Source organism: Falco punctatus (genome assembly GCF_963210335.1).
Source record: "Falco punctatus genome assembly, chromosome: 5".
Taxonomy (NCBI): domain Eukaryota; kingdom Metazoa; phylum Chordata; class Aves; order Falconiformes; family Falconidae; genus Falco; species Falco punctatus.
Genome location: NC_137584.1, coordinates 45,271,614 through 45,289,036, shown reverse-complemented (window position 1 = coordinate 45,289,036; position 17,423 = coordinate 45,271,614). Strand labels below are relative to the sequence as shown.

General features: G+C 41.2%; 1 protein-coding gene across 1 annotated transcript in view; it reads right to left on the bottom strand.

Moving 5' to 3' along the window:
* UST (uronyl 2-sulfotransferase) overlaps positions 1-17,423 on the bottom strand; it is a 172,315-nt gene that overhangs the window by 27,798 nt on the left and 127,094 nt on the right. The window contains exons 6-7 of the mRNA XM_080388252.1: positions 5,981-6,078; positions 3,605-3,762 (exon numbers count right to left, since the gene is read on the bottom strand). Coding sequence (XP_080244378.1) covers positions 3,605-3,762; positions 5,981-6,078 — 256 coding nt within the window. The remainder of the gene's footprint in view (positions 1-3,604; positions 3,763-5,980; positions 6,079-17,423) is intronic.

The following is a 17,423-nucleotide window of genomic DNA, read 5'->3' as shown; positions in this document are numbered from 1 at the left end:
AGCAGGAAGCCTGTAGCTCTAAAGTATTCTATGAGATAAAACCAGATTGGTTCCAATGAAAACTTTAGAATGACAAAGAGCTTTCACATTTTGTTGTTCACTGTTATAAAATGCACAAGTCAAAATATTTGGCATATGGAATAGCTGAAGGCAACATTTTTGTTAATGCAATGAAGAAAATTATCCTCCTAGTCTCCTTTGACACTAAACTTTCCTGTCATACAGAACTATCAGCATTTTTAAACTCACAAAATTTGAGAAAAACTGGCGTGCTTTTCAAAATGTGACACTACCAAAAAGAAAAAAAAAGAGCCAGTACGGAACAAATACACAGCAGCTGGCAAGGAAAATATATTAAAAAATCTCAAAACCCAGCTGTTAGTGATAATGTCTGAACAAGTCAACTGCATTTCACTCTCTTAATTTTTTTATATTTTACCTTTTCTTCACAGTTTCTTTCTGCCAGCTTATGTAAAACGAATCAGTAGCATCACCAACAAAACACTCAAGTCCTATTGCATTAAGCAGTTATCTGTGTCCTTACATATACAGACACCTGTATTCACATTTCTCTGTTCTCTGATGTAAACACTCACTATTTATCTGATCAAAACAGCCACAGTTTTACTGTCTTTTTGCTTCTGAACAGTAGCAGCAAAGTATTTTTGAAGGTAAAAAGGCTACAGTCTTTTGTTTTCCAGCTAGGAGGACGCTGAGCAAGTCTTCCTTAATAAATGTTGTTACATGCTGTGTCAGGTGAGAAATTTCACTACAGATATAGAAAAAACAAAGAAGCTTGAATATGGCTTGCATGGTTAAAAGAAAAAGAGATGAGAAAAAGTTTCCAGATATTCTGACTTCTGTTAGTATCGACCTATACAGAAAGCTCTCAATAATAACAACTTTGATTGGATGGGAGCTGTAGTGATCTGGTGACCACCCAAAGAACCTGTAATGAGGGAGGAGGAGAGTCCCAACTTTGTGAAGAAGAAGGGGTTTATTCCCAAAGTCCTGCAGACATATCTTAAATGTGCATGTGATTTTATGGGTTTAATAACATCCAGCAGTTTGTTCCCTATAGCAAGATGTAGGTGCTTTTAATTTGGTTTAGATTATGAGGTTGGTGGGACAGCAATCACCAGTTTCCTACTCTGCTTTCTCATCTACGTAATCCACTAAAGCATCAGTGGATGGAAATTGCCTTCAGTTACTTTCTGCTTCAAAGCAGCTCTATAAATACAGTTTGTGAACTGTGGCTAATCCAGAATTGCTTATTGCAGTGGACCCTGGTGCAGAAGTTCACTGACCTGGAAGCGAATCACCTTTCTGCACACAGTCCTTCACTGTGTTTTTCCCATCTCAGTATCTTCAACTGACAAAAGATAAGTTCTGGCAAAGCTTTATCTACTTTACACAAAAAGAGGAAAGACTGCTGTAAGAGTATCTCGAGTGGAGCAGCAGGTCAGCAGACAAAACTGTAAATTGTATAGATTTAATCTGCAAGTATTAGTTGCAACAAAAGGTTGGTTTTGGCCCCAAGTATCTGCTGCTTTGTGGGATCACCACACAGCTGGGCACAATAATCTCTCTTCTTCCCAGTACTTCATGATGCAACAGCAGAGGGTGTTGCAGATCAGGTCTAAGGTGCCTTGAGTAGAACAATGTAGGATTTCTTACACAGTACTTGGATTTTATCTTCTTTTTGGCTGATTCCGTTAAGTTTTTGTAAGCATTAGCACCAACTCAGAAATAACCTGAAAATAATTATGATTGGAAAAATCTCCAAACGTATGAAGAAGTGGAGAAGAGAGTTAACACAAGGAAACTGTTTCCTTTCTGCCCTTCCTTGTCAATAACTGAATGGGAAAAATAAAACAGAAGTTTAACCCACATGGGAAATACTGAAGGAAAGACATGACACAAGACCAGTTTTATATATGAAATCCAAGATGAAACCACGGTCCTGAAACAGAGGATCAAATCTCCCAGGTACTAGAATATACACAGAGAAGAGAAAGATTATGCGGAACTTCTGGGAGATCGCTTATTTTACAACTGACCATTTGTAGGGAACCTTGATGAAAATTGAGATGCTGCGTGCTGTTTGTTAGCTTCCCCCAGTGTTAGAGAAGTGAAAATCTATGGTACACAGAACAGCTGAGGAAGTCCTATAAATTCCCAAAGAAAAGTCTGCTCATTGCCAAGACAGCATCCTTCTATTGACACCCTGCCTCCCTCTCATCTAACATCTCCATGAGAAAATCTTGGAGACTAAATTATGCAAACTCTTAGGAAGACTTCCACCTAACACAACCATAAGTTCTCTTATTTTTTACTTTACAAAGAAAAGAGAAGTAACTGATTCTAAACTGGGCACTGCTCTCATGTCAATACCATACCATGCTTTCCTTACATCTGTTATTGAGCAAAATAGCTCTATGGCTGGATATAGCAGATAACGACCCAGTGAAGTCATGTCAGAGGAGGAATGCCACAATTTCCCTGGAATGTAAGCATAATTCCTAAATATAAAATTTTCAAAGATGAATCCTGGAAGCAGGGTTTGGTGCAGTCACCCATAACTCCTAGTTACGGACAGAAACCCATAATTTCTCCGAAGTGACTGATTAGTGTGATAGATGCTCTCAGTCAAAAGCCAGCCATCAGCTGCATTACAAACAAAATGCAATCTTTGATCCAAGGGTTTTTAATACACACTTTGTAGAAAACGCACACTTCACCAGCTGTAGGCAAGTCACACTGACATGAATGTGGGTCACGAAGCAAGAAGGAAAGGTGTATCCCTCCCTGGTTCATACGATGTTGATGGCCCAGCCAAATGTAAGCAGGAAATCAGTTCTGCCAGAATGACATGCACAGCCCCACAGAAGCATCGTATTTCTTGGTTTAGGCATAGGACACAAGGCTGCCTTCTAAAGAAGTTAGCAATAAATGGGTTTGGGAGGGATAGACTGATACAGAGAAGAGAGAACCCTTTCAGACTGACGGTAGGGTGCAAATTAAGGGGTAGATTAAGTGCTCTCTGTTTTCATTTCTCTACTGCAGTCTCTTAAGTCTTTTTCCTTAGCATGCTTTGTACTTAAAAGTGCTGTAAATACATGTTCTTATTTGTACTTTACCTAAACTCAGTTTAATGGAAGGTTCATTTAATTTCAAATCTTAGTCAAGGTTGAGAGAAAATATATATCCTGGAACTAGAGAATCTCCAAAGTGTCCAGCTCCCCAAACCACTTCTTGAAGGTTTACTTATTGCTGACACCATTTGAAGAGTATTTTGACAGTATTGTTTGAGAGCTGAGTTACGACAGCACTAAAAGAAAAAGCCACTCCAGTGGTAAACAGGAAGCTTTCTGGCATGCGGCAAGATCACTGGAACACCAAGTGCTTGCCCAGGCATGAAAACCACGCGGTAACATTAAGAATAAAAACAGAATATGTACCCTTCCCCATCAATCAAATCTGCTCCCTAAAAGGGAGATAAATATCTTCATTGAACGAACAAGACATAAACACCTACCTTTCAGTGGCTGTGCAGATTTTGCCAAAGTTCCTGTAAGAGTAGCTTTTTAATGGAAAAAGTTACCTGGATTTTTGTAGATGCTAAGCACATCCTTGAAATAATGAGGTAAGAATCTTTCTAATAAAAGCAGCACATCCTCCAACTCCTCCAGAATGCCCACAAGCAGAAAATTTTCATTAACGTTCAGTTTTGCTCTTTCAAGGGCCCATTCACCAGGCTCCCTGTATGAAATTAATGGAAGGAGAGAGGGAGAAGAGGGAAAAAAAGAGAAGTTTGAATATGCATTTACTTCATACATTCAATACAAGCAGACAAGTGAATCAACAAATATTCAGTGCTATACTTCCAACAGGACATAAACCGCCCCCACCAAACCTGAGTGGCTTACTGAGCTTTTCTGCACAACACCTAGATCGGTTTGGCATGTAACAACATGACTGCATTAAAGGCAGGTTAATCACTGTGTGGAAGTCGTCTGTTCTGAAGTTGTCTTTTGCCAAGCTATTTATAAGCTCAAACTTGTGAACTCCTGTATTTCAACTGGGAAACACAACTTGTCTCATGAGAGGAACAACTGCCCTGGGTGATGAAGGGTTCTAAGGGGTGGAGGTGTCCCTGAACCACATCAGAACTACTGCGAGCAACCACTGTCTGCTGTTACCCAGTGAATACCCCACAGGAGGCTACCAGCCTGTTTCCCATCTTGTCCTTCATTCTAACTTCTGCCGAAGTCTCTGTGAGCTTCCCTTTCCCTGCCATCACCCCTGACGGCCCTGCGGCTCTGATACAGGATTAACATTTGTTTGCTCTGACTGATACTGGTTTTGAAGAAATTTGAAGAAAGGTTATTCTCTCCTTTCCCCCAGTGGGAAAAGCTGGCAGGACACCAGTACATCTTTATGCTTCTCTCACAGTTTCCTGGAAGCACAATTTGGTTAGACAAGCATATGAATCCTAAATTCCTTAGACTAACTCATATCAGTTATGTCCTGGGAGCATCAGTCAGCATTCATATTGATTAGGGGTATAATCCCAGTATCCCAAACTAAAGGAAATCAACTCTTTCACAGGGTCCAGCTGGTATGACGAACATCTGCATCACACATGATACCTAAGTGTGGCTGGAAATCACACCTCTTCTCTGACCCCATTAAACTATTGCAAGCTATGCAACATTTGTCAGAAGTTCTTTTGACAACATGTGGAAAAGCTCATTGCTTTACACTCCTACTAGAGCAGACTTGGAGCAGGTTTTTCATTCCCTACTACTGTCTGTACACTTTTCTGGAAGAGCAGAGTGTCCTAACAACTCCTATGAGCCTTCGTCTTGCAGCTCCTTGTGAGACTAAGAAGTAGCTGAAGGAAGTGCAAGGGCATGGTAGGAGACAGATCTTTAACAAGCTACAAAACAGTACTGCAATATACTGCTTGGGAACCTCATAGATATGCTGTGAAATTATTCAGGTATGTGACTGCGGCTAATGGGATTACTCATGCACACAAGTTAAATGTGCAACCGTAAGCATTTGCAAATCAGGCCAAAATATATTAAGAAAAAAAACGTGTAATGAAAATGAGGCCATGAATCTGTTTTGTTTCTTAATCATAGCTTCACTTATGCCAAACAATTAATGCAGGATTTTACAACAAAGATACTTCGAAACTGAGATGTAACAAGGAACACATTTTCACTTGTTATTACTGCTACAAAAAAAGTATGGCTTTTGAAAGAAATTTTTGAAAACATGTGCAGTTGTTCCACTATGGAGAAGTGGTAAGAACAAATAAATAGAATGCCTTAAAGTTGAACAAACCTAATAAAGAACATGCTGTGACCAACAACACAAAAGTATTTGAAAACAAGAAGGTATTTTAAATTATTCGCATATTATTGCAGAAAAATTTACTATGCAGTATCAGTAATACAGCAATATGAGAATGGTGTAAATAGACATACTAAAAATGAGCTAGCTCAATTACAGCAACAGAAGGCTGTACTTCACACAGTTTTAAACTTGTTTACTATTTCTTATATGGACATATAAACCTGCAATACCTCATATATAGACCTGATATGAGCAGAGCTAAAACATGTATTACAAAATTACAGTGCAGGTAAAATGAGTAGCGAGCACATACGGTCATTGCCATTCTCACCCTGGCAACACAGAAAAAAAATCCACATAAATACATCCAGATTTGATGAAATATTCAAGTATTAGATCAAGAAAAAACAATAGCACTATATTTGCATTACCCTCCTTGCTGCAAAATACAGGCACATAGTTACCACATACAGCGCTACTATGTACTTGTGTTGTACCGTACAGCGCTTTTCTCTTGCACTTCAAGTAATCGTTGCCTCTTTATTACCATTTTCTGACAAAATGTTGGCAACAGCTATTGCTGAACAAATTGGGATACCTTGTACATATTTACCTGCATCTTGGATGCTGTCCACAGAAATAAGGTATGATGTAAAATAACCTGGGATTGGAACATTCAGGGTAGTTTTCAAGGATACATACATTAATGTCCTATAAGAGAGGAAAGAAAAACCAATAAAAAATAAAGAGGCTGAATACTGCACTTTCTTGACTCTATATTAAGAAATATTTTCTTTATCTCATACTTTATACAGCCACCTCAGAGTCAAATAATTTTGCTGAGGCTATATCAAACACCTTGAAAGTCATTTGCTGATCAATTTATTTACTTCTAAATATCCTCAGAAAGTTTTGGGGGATGGGGGGAGAAAAAAAGGTGATGTTGTCTTAGAATGCAAAAAACTTTTTTTTCTTGCTGCAAACAACACAATTATTACATCAAGACTACTGAATGTAGTGTGTCACATGGATAAACTTTTATAATGAATTATATTTAAAATATTCAGGAGATTATTTTCAGACTCTTCCCTCTTCTAAATACACCCTGGGGGAAACCTGAAATAGCCAGAACAAATTAAATTGAAACAAGAATTATTATTTTTTATTCTGCTTCATTCAATGACTGCAATGAACAAATGTAAGCTGTAATTTGCACAGCTTACTCTTGATTTAAAAACATACATCACTTTTGATTACGATTTTGTACATTCCTAAGATGTTCAGAATTAAGCCTATTGTGTAAACTCCCACTGAGAAAAGGACTTATTAGAAAGTATTTATCATTTTCCTGATTTATCGTTCATCTAATTAGGAGCTATTTATAATTTTACAAAGACTAGGCATAGCTACTGAACCCTGAGGAACCAAATTCCATTTCTAGCTTTACTCTAGTGCAATAATAAATGTACCTGCAAGTGGGACTGAATTCCACTATCCTTATCTAGTCTAACAGACCCTTACTCCGCAAGCAGACCCACTGACTCCAAAGAGACGTGCAGAGGGAAAAAAAAAAAAGTGCAAGACAACATAAGCAAAGAGGAAATGATCTCATCTTTGCAAAACCATTCTTATATAAAGATGCATATTTTTATAACGCAATATATCAAACCAATGACTAATCAAATCTATACTTCACCAAGTAAATAAAACGTGACAGAGAACAATTCAGTGGGCAACATGTCCCCCACCAAACGGAGTGCTGGGCAGCACGGGAGACACGGTGAGCATCCCCTGCTCTCCCGGGCGGTGGCGGGTACAGGCCTTCAGCTCAGCATCCACTCCTGAGACCTCAGCACAGGTAAGCTCTTCCCAGAGCTTCAGCCCTCGTGCCTCTCTTCATTAGTGTCACATTTGGGTTTGTAAGCCTTAAATTATGTTCCTGTTTCCTCCTCTTTTACACTGTGTAAATGAGATTCTATAAGCACATTAGAAGATCCTGGGCTGAGAAGTAAATCACATGGTGAGGAACCATCAAAGAAAACAACATAAGAATTGCCAGCTGGGATATAAACAACCAGTCTCCAATGCTCCCTCCAGTGTATTCAAGCATTCTGAGAAGGGCTTGCCTTAAATACATACTAGAAGGTTTATGGTCAAGACCTCAATTTTGACATTCAAAGCTCTTAGCTGAAGCTAACCAGCGCCGCATTCTCAATGCTCTAAGAAATCTACTGGTGGCACAGTAAGGTGGCACAGGCAATGTGTCCCTCCTATCATCCCAACAGTTTTTTTTTTTAACATGAGTTAAAAATTGTGGATCTTTAAAGGTTTATTGTGCCTTTACTATAGACGCCACCAGAGATGTCTTCAGGGATACGTATTTTCAGTTTCCGTAAGAACCTGCGGAGACCTGCAGTGAAATAATACATTGCTTGGATTTTAAAAAATCCAAAATATTGTCCTGACAATACTTTAAATTATGCCCAAGCTAGCTTGCCCTTGATTGATGGATTAACTGAAAGGTAGAAACACCTACATAAGATTTGAAAATCATTAGGTAAACACCCAGCCGAGAACCATTCCTCTTTTCTCACTCCCATACAAAGGTGAACGGCATTAACTCACAACAAAGCAACATACTGTTTCTTTGCAAGAATAATGAATACAGTGAGTCAGAAAATACTTTGAGAAAAGTATTGACATCCAACACAAAAGTGTAACAGGAATCTTCCTGTCATTGTGAGAACAGTATTTGATTAATATGGCCGGAGAAACATCCATACAATAAAAGTAACATAAATTCATGTGGAAAATCCTGCAGCTTTAACATGTGAACAGCTTATATTTAGTCAAAAAGAGATTTTTTAGTACTCTTTTTTTAGGGTAAACTGCTGCAGGGTCACCGAATCCAGCAGGATTGCATTTATCTAAACTACTGAGTGGCAACTCCCTTTGAATTTGATTTGTGGAAGGAGTGGAGAAGGATGAGAGAGGAACATCTTCCCCCTTCCTCTTTGATGGACTCAGGGTTTAAGATAAAGACCACATATGTTTTCATACAAACCTACAATTTTTCACCATGCAGTGGCACATGTTTCACATTCCTGACATCAGAAGCACCAGGTTTTCTTCAGGGTAAAAGCGTTGCCCCTTTCCAGTCTCTGTTTACCACCACTGCTGTGACCCGTATTACAGCTGCTGAAGGGTCCTGGTGCATTTGCAGTACCTGCTCACCTTTCCAATCTTACTGTATTCATAATCTGTGAAATAAATCACCAGCCACCATCCATCCCCTCAGAGATTTTTACTTGATGGCAATTATGCAGCTCCATGAAATGTGAAATCACAGTTTTTAACCGTGAGAAAGGTTGGCCTGAGGTGTGCTAGTCATTAAAAAACCTAAACGCCCCTACAGGAAGCTGCTCTTCATTTGCTAGCAGGACTTACAGGAATTTCTGTTGGATTTTTTTTTTCTGAGCACAGAAAGCTAAGGTACAATGACATTATTCTAGGCAGTGTTACTCTGTTATCCTAAGCAACATTAATGCCACATTTCCTAGTAAGAGCATGTTTTCCCAGCAGGACATAGATCTATCAGGGCAGAAAGGTTTTTATGCGAGACAAAAAATTGTCAGGTGACAGATGACAGCCTTGCTCATTTAAATCACTGAGGAGCCTTGTCAAAAAACGATTCTCACACAGCCAGGAAAGATACAGAAAGAAACACACACAGCTACTTTGATCATACCCCTCCACAATAAAGAAAGAGGAATTTTGTTTTATTCCTCAGCTCCTGGTTACAATCCACGCTGCTCACATCCCGCTGGGCTGCTGTCTCCAATAAGGCAGAGGGATGCCCAGGAATCAGCCTGGGGCTGCAAGTAACAACAGAAACCATCTCTCTTTAATAGTACTTTGTTTTTCTACTGTTACAATTTCGGCTGAAATGGTAAATTGGTAATGTCCACTTCCTTCTTCTGTAAAATTGCCTTTCAAATAAAAATCATAACGTGCCCTGATCTATTAATCTGTCAAGGAGCCAGGCTATTGATCTATCAGAAATACATCAAAGGTGTGTTTTTACTATATTTTTTTAAGTTAATAACAAAAGAACTGTTCTATTTGTCATAGCGAGTTCATACATATCATAAGAGGAAGTCAGCACATGATTAGAAGTATTTCTAATTCCTGATTTCCTAATTCTAAATTCTGAAATTCCTTTGGGAGTTTTAATGCTATCACAAAGAGAAAACTTCAAATTTTTTGTAGAATTATGAACACTTTACTTAATGTCTTTAACTCATGGCAAATACTGTACCATATACAAAAAGATGTGACCTTAGATTAGATTTTGATTTTTTTTCCCCTCCTAATACAAAATCCTAAGAGTACTGGGGGAAATAAGAACTTTGTTTGGTCCAGCACAAGGCACACTTAAGTTTTTTCAAAAAGGAAGTAATTCATGGGCTTCAAGGCATTCCCTACTTCTTGATCCTCAGGATCTTAACCAAAAATTACAGAAACACCAGAGTCTTCCACAGATGTACATCAGTTCTTAGTATCCCTAATAATTTAAAATGAGGAACTGTAACTCAAATACACACACCTTGCCAATGTTTTCCCATTAATCATCCACTGATCTATCGGAAGCCATAAAAACTGGTCTCTCACAATCAAAATGAAAAATACAACATGCACATTGCCTTTCCATGCCCTGTCCTTTTGGGATACTGCAACTTCTGTGAGACCAGGAGACCTTGCCTACAGCCCAGCCACGGTGCATAACTCCTTACTTAGATCTGATGGTTGCAGATGTGAAGTTCAGGTGTGTCCTGAAGGTTACAGAGGAAGCAACGAACTAAATAAATACCTTTCAAGTCTCTATAAAAGGAAATGAAATAAAATTATATGGAAAACCAGTAAGTGAGCCCAGTCTATAGTGACCTCTCCCACTACAAGGCCGTTCTTCATATGCTGCTAAAGTCAGCGGTGCAGTCTAGTCCTCACTGTTGCCAGCCAAGGAAAATTATTCTACTCTGCTGAGAGCCCCCAAGAATTCCCTTGTGACTTGTAAAATGTTTTCTCACATACTTGCTTGGTGTTTGTAAAGAGGTCAAACTGACCGTTACATCCTAAGAACAATGTTGCATCATATGAACTAAATACAGCCATGCTAAAATAAAAAATACAAAAAAATCCACCACTTTCTCTGACCCCAGCTTGGGAGCTCTGGGAGGCCACAGAGCGATGGGGAAGATGATGTAAACATGATGGTTCAGAAAAGGGCTCATGAATGTAAATATGAAATGAAAGAAGGCAAAGAACAACTTCCTACTATGTAAGGCTGTAGAAAGACACTAGAAAGTCAAAGTATAGTTGGCATGAAGGTTTTCAAATATAAATATAACATGACTTACTAAATCTTATTTAGGGAGCACAAATTATTTACATATTTTTATGGAAAATAAACTACAATGCAACATATTTTTAACCCTAAATAGAGAGGTTTTTACTTCATCAGGTGATATTTACTGTTTCTATTCTATCTCAATCAAATAACTTGAGCCACACAGCTGCAAGATGAGCTGCTGCTTTCAAATTCTGGAGGCATCTGGCACCTGTTTTGTGCATCTATGCTAACAGCACTGGCAGCAGACTGCTGTGGGGTGGAGAGGTGCTGGGCATTGCCTCCCAGACCAGCGCTGCCAACACAGCCGAAGCCAAAGGTTTCCCAGTCTGTGTCACTGTGGTACCAAGTCCCTCCAGGGAGGGCTGCTGGGTGGAATGATGGTCCTCTGGATATGAGGGCAAGCTGGACAATGCTATTAGGACACCAGCGGCAGGCTGCAGAGTGAGCAGTGGGCACTATGGGGAGAAGCTCCACGAGATGGCAGAATGATCCAGCTAACCCAAATGTGGGTTCCTGTCCCCACATGCCCTCCTGCACCAGTTGTGATTGCCCCTTCACTCCTGGGCAGGCTCTAGCAGCTAAAAAAGCAGCAGAAACCCTCTTTATTGCTTCTGTTGCCTTCTGGTCTTCTACTGTAAGAGTGAATAACGTGGGAAAGGCTGGGATGCCACCATGGCACCACCACACACCAGCTGTGCAGGGCACGTCCCCCTTGGAGCAATGCAGGCCATACTTAATTACTTTGGTTGCCACGTTCACTTCTTTCAGTCATTTTGCCAATGTGATCATTGCAATGACTGGGAAACAGTCACTAGAGTGCATAGTCGTGTCACCCCAGACTGACTGTCCTCCTATGTCCAAATACTGCCACTGCTGCAAGAGCCACCCAAGTTCCCAGCATCGTCTTCTGTGGCACCATGAAATCCATGGATGCCAAGGATTTCTCCTCTCTTTTTAGCTCCCTGGCAGGTCTCGCACAGTTACTGACAAGACAGCAGAGGTGGGCCTCGCGTTTTGTCCTGATGAGGATCTCAATTGCTGTGAAAGAGAAGACTACAGCTATGAGAGACATCCCGTAAGGCTAATCCTCTGGTGGGTCCATGCAACAGATGTAGGTTTGCCCTGTGAAGACAGATGCTGCAGCAGATGGAAGCCTGTGACAGGATTTTGGAAACTGGAGCATGGAACAGTGAAGTGCCTGGGACACAAAACAGCTTGGGCCCGTGCTCCCCAAAGACGACCTCTTCTAGTTGGCTTTAACCATTGCTTTCCAGCTTAAATGTCAAGCGGTATGTCACTTTACCTTCAACAAACAGTACGTCTGAAAGCTGAGCCAAGGTCTGCATTTTAAAACTAGCTCTCAGTCACAGATAATACTCCTTTCAAGTCTTTCTTGCATGGCGTGTCTGTTTTTGAAGAAATACACTTCTGAACATTTTTGTACAGCTCTTGAAAGGCCGCACAGACGTTTCACACCTTTGCAGATACTCAAGTTCATTCTCCCCACATACTGAAATATGCTTCAAAAATAATAAAAAAAAAGTCCTTGATCTCTTTAATTCCCAGAAAACCTTCATTAACATTTCTTCAATAAACTGCTCTTTGCCTTCAGCTAAATCATGTATTTGATAAAAAGCAGCAGGAAAAAGCAACTGGAGGATGAAGAGAAGAGCCCTCTCATCACCCACACTTCTGTAGGCCCCACTGCACTGCTAGAGGAGACAATGTAACAGCATACACAGATCAGAAGATACCAGAATATTCTTTAGAAAGTTTCAGGGACTCCTAGCAGCACCACATTGGACAAGCAAAAGCACCCCATAGAGCAAGCTCATTTGATTCAAGCTGCTGTCCTCCAGCCATCTTATTTAAAGGTTAGCTCAAAACTGAAGCTGTCCTGTAAAACAGAGCAATGTGGTCTTTATAAATGTGTTGGGTTTTTTCCTCTCCAAATAATTTTTCACTTATTATCTGGAAACAGACTCTCTTCCCTTCTCCTCTTTTCTGATTTTTCAGATGCTTCCTACAATGACCACTTCTGTCAGCAAATCATTGTCACTCACTTTGAGATGTGGGGGTGTTTACCTACAAGCTACAATAAAGTGTCTCTTGTGGATGACTGGCTTTCCTGCAGGTGAACAGAAGTCCTGGGGATGGAGCGGTGGTGGCAGCATGTGGTCAGTAGCCAGGGGCTACAAAGGCCACCCTGACATCTTGCAGAAATCCTCCAGAGTCCCTGGGAAACGATGAGGGTAACGGGGAGGACTGGACCCTGCTATGTCCCCCTGGAGAGCAAGCTCCCTCTCTGTCACTACTGGTCTGGGTAGCAAGTCACACCAACATGTTAGCTTGAAGCCAGTTAACATGTAAGAAAAAAACCCCTATAAATTAAAGGTGAGGAACATAAAAGTCTCTGCTTCGAAAAAATCTTTCTTTCAAAAAACCCACACTTTAGAAACCTGAAAAATCCTCCAGTTCCCCAATGTTTAATCTAAATAAAATGAAGGGAAAATAAGCTTTTTTGTTCATTCTCTAGCATGGCACTTTCTCTCATGAGCAGGAATGCTACACTCTCCTCTTCCAAGTCTCCAGCTCAGAGGCCTGATGGATGGAGAAGACAGGTTGGACAGCTCTCCTTCCCTCCAGGCACGGCGAAGTCCAGCAGCCATCCTGAGAAAGGATGGTGGGGGCTGCCTGCAAGCACTTAGTTGACTTCAAGAAATAAAATTTTAAAGTATTTCTGGTACTTGTGATAAAACCTCGGAAAACCTGGAAATATTTTTTTTTCCAGTTTCATCTCCAGGGAATGAGTTTTCACCAATTAACATGTTTAGATTGAAACTGAACTTACCTCTGTACCCAAACCAGCATCCAAACTTAAAGGTTTGAGCAGATAAGTCTGCTGTTACCTAGGTGCAATACAACTGTTGTTCTCACAGATAAAAATTGGCTTTAATTTAGACAACATGTATGGTTACTTCCTTGCTGTCCAATTTCTTTGTGGTATGCAAAGCACACAACACTGCACCACTGAGCAGCTGCAATATGGTAACTCCCCACAGTCTTCTGCTAAACTTCTTCACCTATGGGTACAAGGATAGCTTATAGACTTACACTAAATATTTCTATTTCACATGCTCCAGGGTAGCACATTAATGCTGCATTTGAGAGAGGAGATGGGAAGCTTACAGAATCCTTGGCAACTATTGATGACTTGAGATCAACCCTAAATATCAGCACAGATAGCCTAATAATGAATATATACATCTTCTGTTTCTCTCCTCAAAGCTTGATACTTTTCCTGAGTAACCACATTGGCAGGCCGGACATTTACTGCAAGTTAATGAAACTGCATTTTGTTTCATAGTATGAGATATTTTTTCTTTAATTAAAAAAGTCTGTACTGTGAGAGTACAATTATTCAGGAGAAAATTCTATTACAGAAGTCTGGAGAAAAAGACAGAAGTATTTTCAGATGTTAGGATATGAAGATTCGTTCAGTTAAGTGTTCTTTTAACTGTGCTCTAATGAGGAAACTCAAATTTTTACAGCTAGCCTGGAGCAGCCTACGGCTTGCTCAGATTCAATTTGTGCTGTCTTTACATTGGTCTCACCAAAGCCGCCCTATCACCCCCCTTCCTCTGCTGGACAAAAAGCTTGTGGGTTCAGATAAGGAGAGAGAGAGACAGAGAGAGAGAGAGAGAGAGAGAGAGATCATTCACCAATTACCATCATGGGCAAAACGGACTTGAACTGGGGAAAAAATTAATGTAATTTATTACCAATCAGAGTAGGATAATGAGAAATAAAAGCAAATGTTAAAAACACCTTCACCCTACCTCTCCCTTCTTTCCAGGCTTAACTTTACTCCCAAATTCTTGACCACCTCTTCCCGGCAGCACAGGGGGATGGGGAATGGGGGTGGTGTCAGTTCATCACACACTGTCTCTGCTACTCCTGCCCCCTCAGGGTGAGGGTCCTCACACTCTGCTCTGCTCCAGTGTGGGGTCCTTCCCATGGGAGACAGTCCTCCATGAACTTCTCCAACACGAGCGCTTCCCACAGTCTACAGTTCTCCATGTCCAGCGTGGGTCCCTCCCACAGGGTGCCATCCTTCAGGAACGGGCTGCCCCAGCGTGTGTCCCCGCGGGGTCACAGCCCGGCCAGCAGCCCTGCCCCGGCCTGGGCTCACCCCTCCGCGGGGCCACAGGCCCTGCCAGGAGCCGGCTCCAGCGCGGGCTGCCCACGGGGTCACAGCCTCCTGCAGGCATCCCCCTGCTCCGGCGTGGGGTCCCCACGGGCTGCGGGGGGGATCTGCTCCGCCGTGGGCTCCCGGGGCTGAGGGGACAGCCTGCCTCAGCCTGGACTTCACCGCGGGCTGCAGGAGAGTCTCTGTTCTGGCACCTGGAGCACCTCTTCCCCCTCGTTCTTCAATGACTTTGGTGTCTGCAGGGCTGTTGCTCTCACATATTCCCATGTCTCTCTCCAGATGCCACTGTACAGGGTTCCCCAACTTCCCTTCCCCCCGTTCCCCCCTCCTTAAATCCATTACCCCAGAGGCGCTGCCACTGTCACTGATGGGCTCAGCCTTGGCCAGCAGTGGGTCCGTTGTGGAGCCGGCTGGCATGGGCTCCATCAGGCCTGGGGGAAGCTTCTAGCAGCTTCTCACAGCAGCCACCCCTGTAGCCCCCTGCTACCAAAAACCTTGCCATGCAAACCAAATACATTTTTCTAGAGAATAATTCTGGGGTTTCTTTGAATTTACTTTCCACTTTTTTCTGGCAAAATACGTGTTTTTCATTTTTTCCCTCAGACCACATAAGCAAATAGGCTGCCAAGTTTAATTCCCACTTTTTTTCTTTTTGACAGACTCTTTTGGCTAGGCTAATTTGCCTGGCTTTTCTTCCAAGAATGTATTTAGCTCTTCTTCCTGGCACTTTAGCAAGTGAAGCAGCAGCTAACCAAACAGTGTCTTCTGCTAACTGTCTACATTTTGATTTAGTGGAGGCATAAATTATTCATTCATATACAAACTTTTTCTGGCATTAACATAGCAGAGGTGATGAACTATGCCCACAATGCTACTATTTAGATGTAACAAACGTGAAACATTTGCAGATCACAATTTTCTAACTTGTAGCGATGTACAACATTGAGAAAATACATAGGCAGATATATTTCTGTCTTCTCTGTCATCAGAAATCATATTGGTAATTTGTCAAAGACGAATTTTAACAATTAGAATGGAATCACTTCATAGTTTTAAGTAGGCACTTTCTCACATCTTTCTATTTCATTGTTTTTGTGTTTTTCACCTTGAACCATCTTGGTACGGTATAGGAAATATATGAAAAAAATAGAAAGAAATTATACCAAAAAAAGGGGAAGTGCCTGCCAGCTGGAAGAAGTGCATAAGCATTAAATAATCACCATGTTACAGAGGGCACAGATCCAGGGAAGACCAAAAATACAGACCATTATACTGCCATCATGAATCCCAGTGGCAACCAACAGCAGGGAGACAGTACACCTGTCAATTCTGTTTACTAACACCTCTTCACAAAAGAACCTGGAAAATTAGTCTGCTCGGGTGAAGACCCTTAATAAAGTCAATTAGGGGCAGCATACATTCAATTCTGCAAGTGCTGAGCAGGAAGTACCCCCCACCTCAAGGACTCTTCAGCCTTCCCTAATGCAGCGCTGCTGGCACCTAGCCGAGAGATGCCTGTGAGAAAAGCAGCGAGTCAACAGATATATCCAGCGGTTTAATGCTCACAAAAGGTAGTTCTGGAGCACAGATGAAGTTATTCTCTGACAAATGACAGGCTCAGCCTGGAGCTGACTACAAGGCTGAAGTGCAGTGGGCTGGAAGTGGACAGAGATGCAGCTGGTGGGAGAGGTTTCTTATGATAGGATGGTCCCACCACACCTGACAATGTAGCATAATAGTCCTGGCTGCTCCTGTCCCAGCAAGTAAGTCTGCTGTAGAAGACTCAAGGCATTGAGAAGAGTTATAGTTCGTCCTTTGCTAAAGGAGGCCAAGTTTATCTAATCTAGGGTTACCATTTGTCCAATCTGTTCATACAAATGTTCATATCTGCTCTAATTCGTATCAGTGCTTTACTGCTCCTACTGTCAGAAAACCTTCACTAGCATCTGATATGAAAATACCTTAATGTAATTTAAGGAAACTCCTTTTTGTCTTAATCTTGATGAACACAAGGAATAACTGCAGGACATCTGCTTCACAGCACATTTTTATTCATCTGAAGATTTAAATTTCCCTACAGTATTTCCTTTTTAAGACCATCTTCTGGACTCTCTTCAATTTCATAGAAATCCTAGAACAGAACACTTTTTAACTTGGGCTTTTTCAGCTCCAAGTAAAGCAGAGAAGACCCTGCTGGTGCCTTACATAAGTTCTCATCTGAACAAGAGCGTGCCATGGAGTGAATTAAAGAATAATTTCATGTGTCTGGCTCCTTTAACCCAGCATCTTCTGTTCGATTTGAAATGCTGGATCTCAGAAAAATTTGTGCTACACATTTTTTGAAAACCAAATTGGAGAAGATACAGAAGAAATCATTGTATAACACTGTAGATCATCACCTCTCTAATACATCACTCCATTAATGTTAAAAGCCTC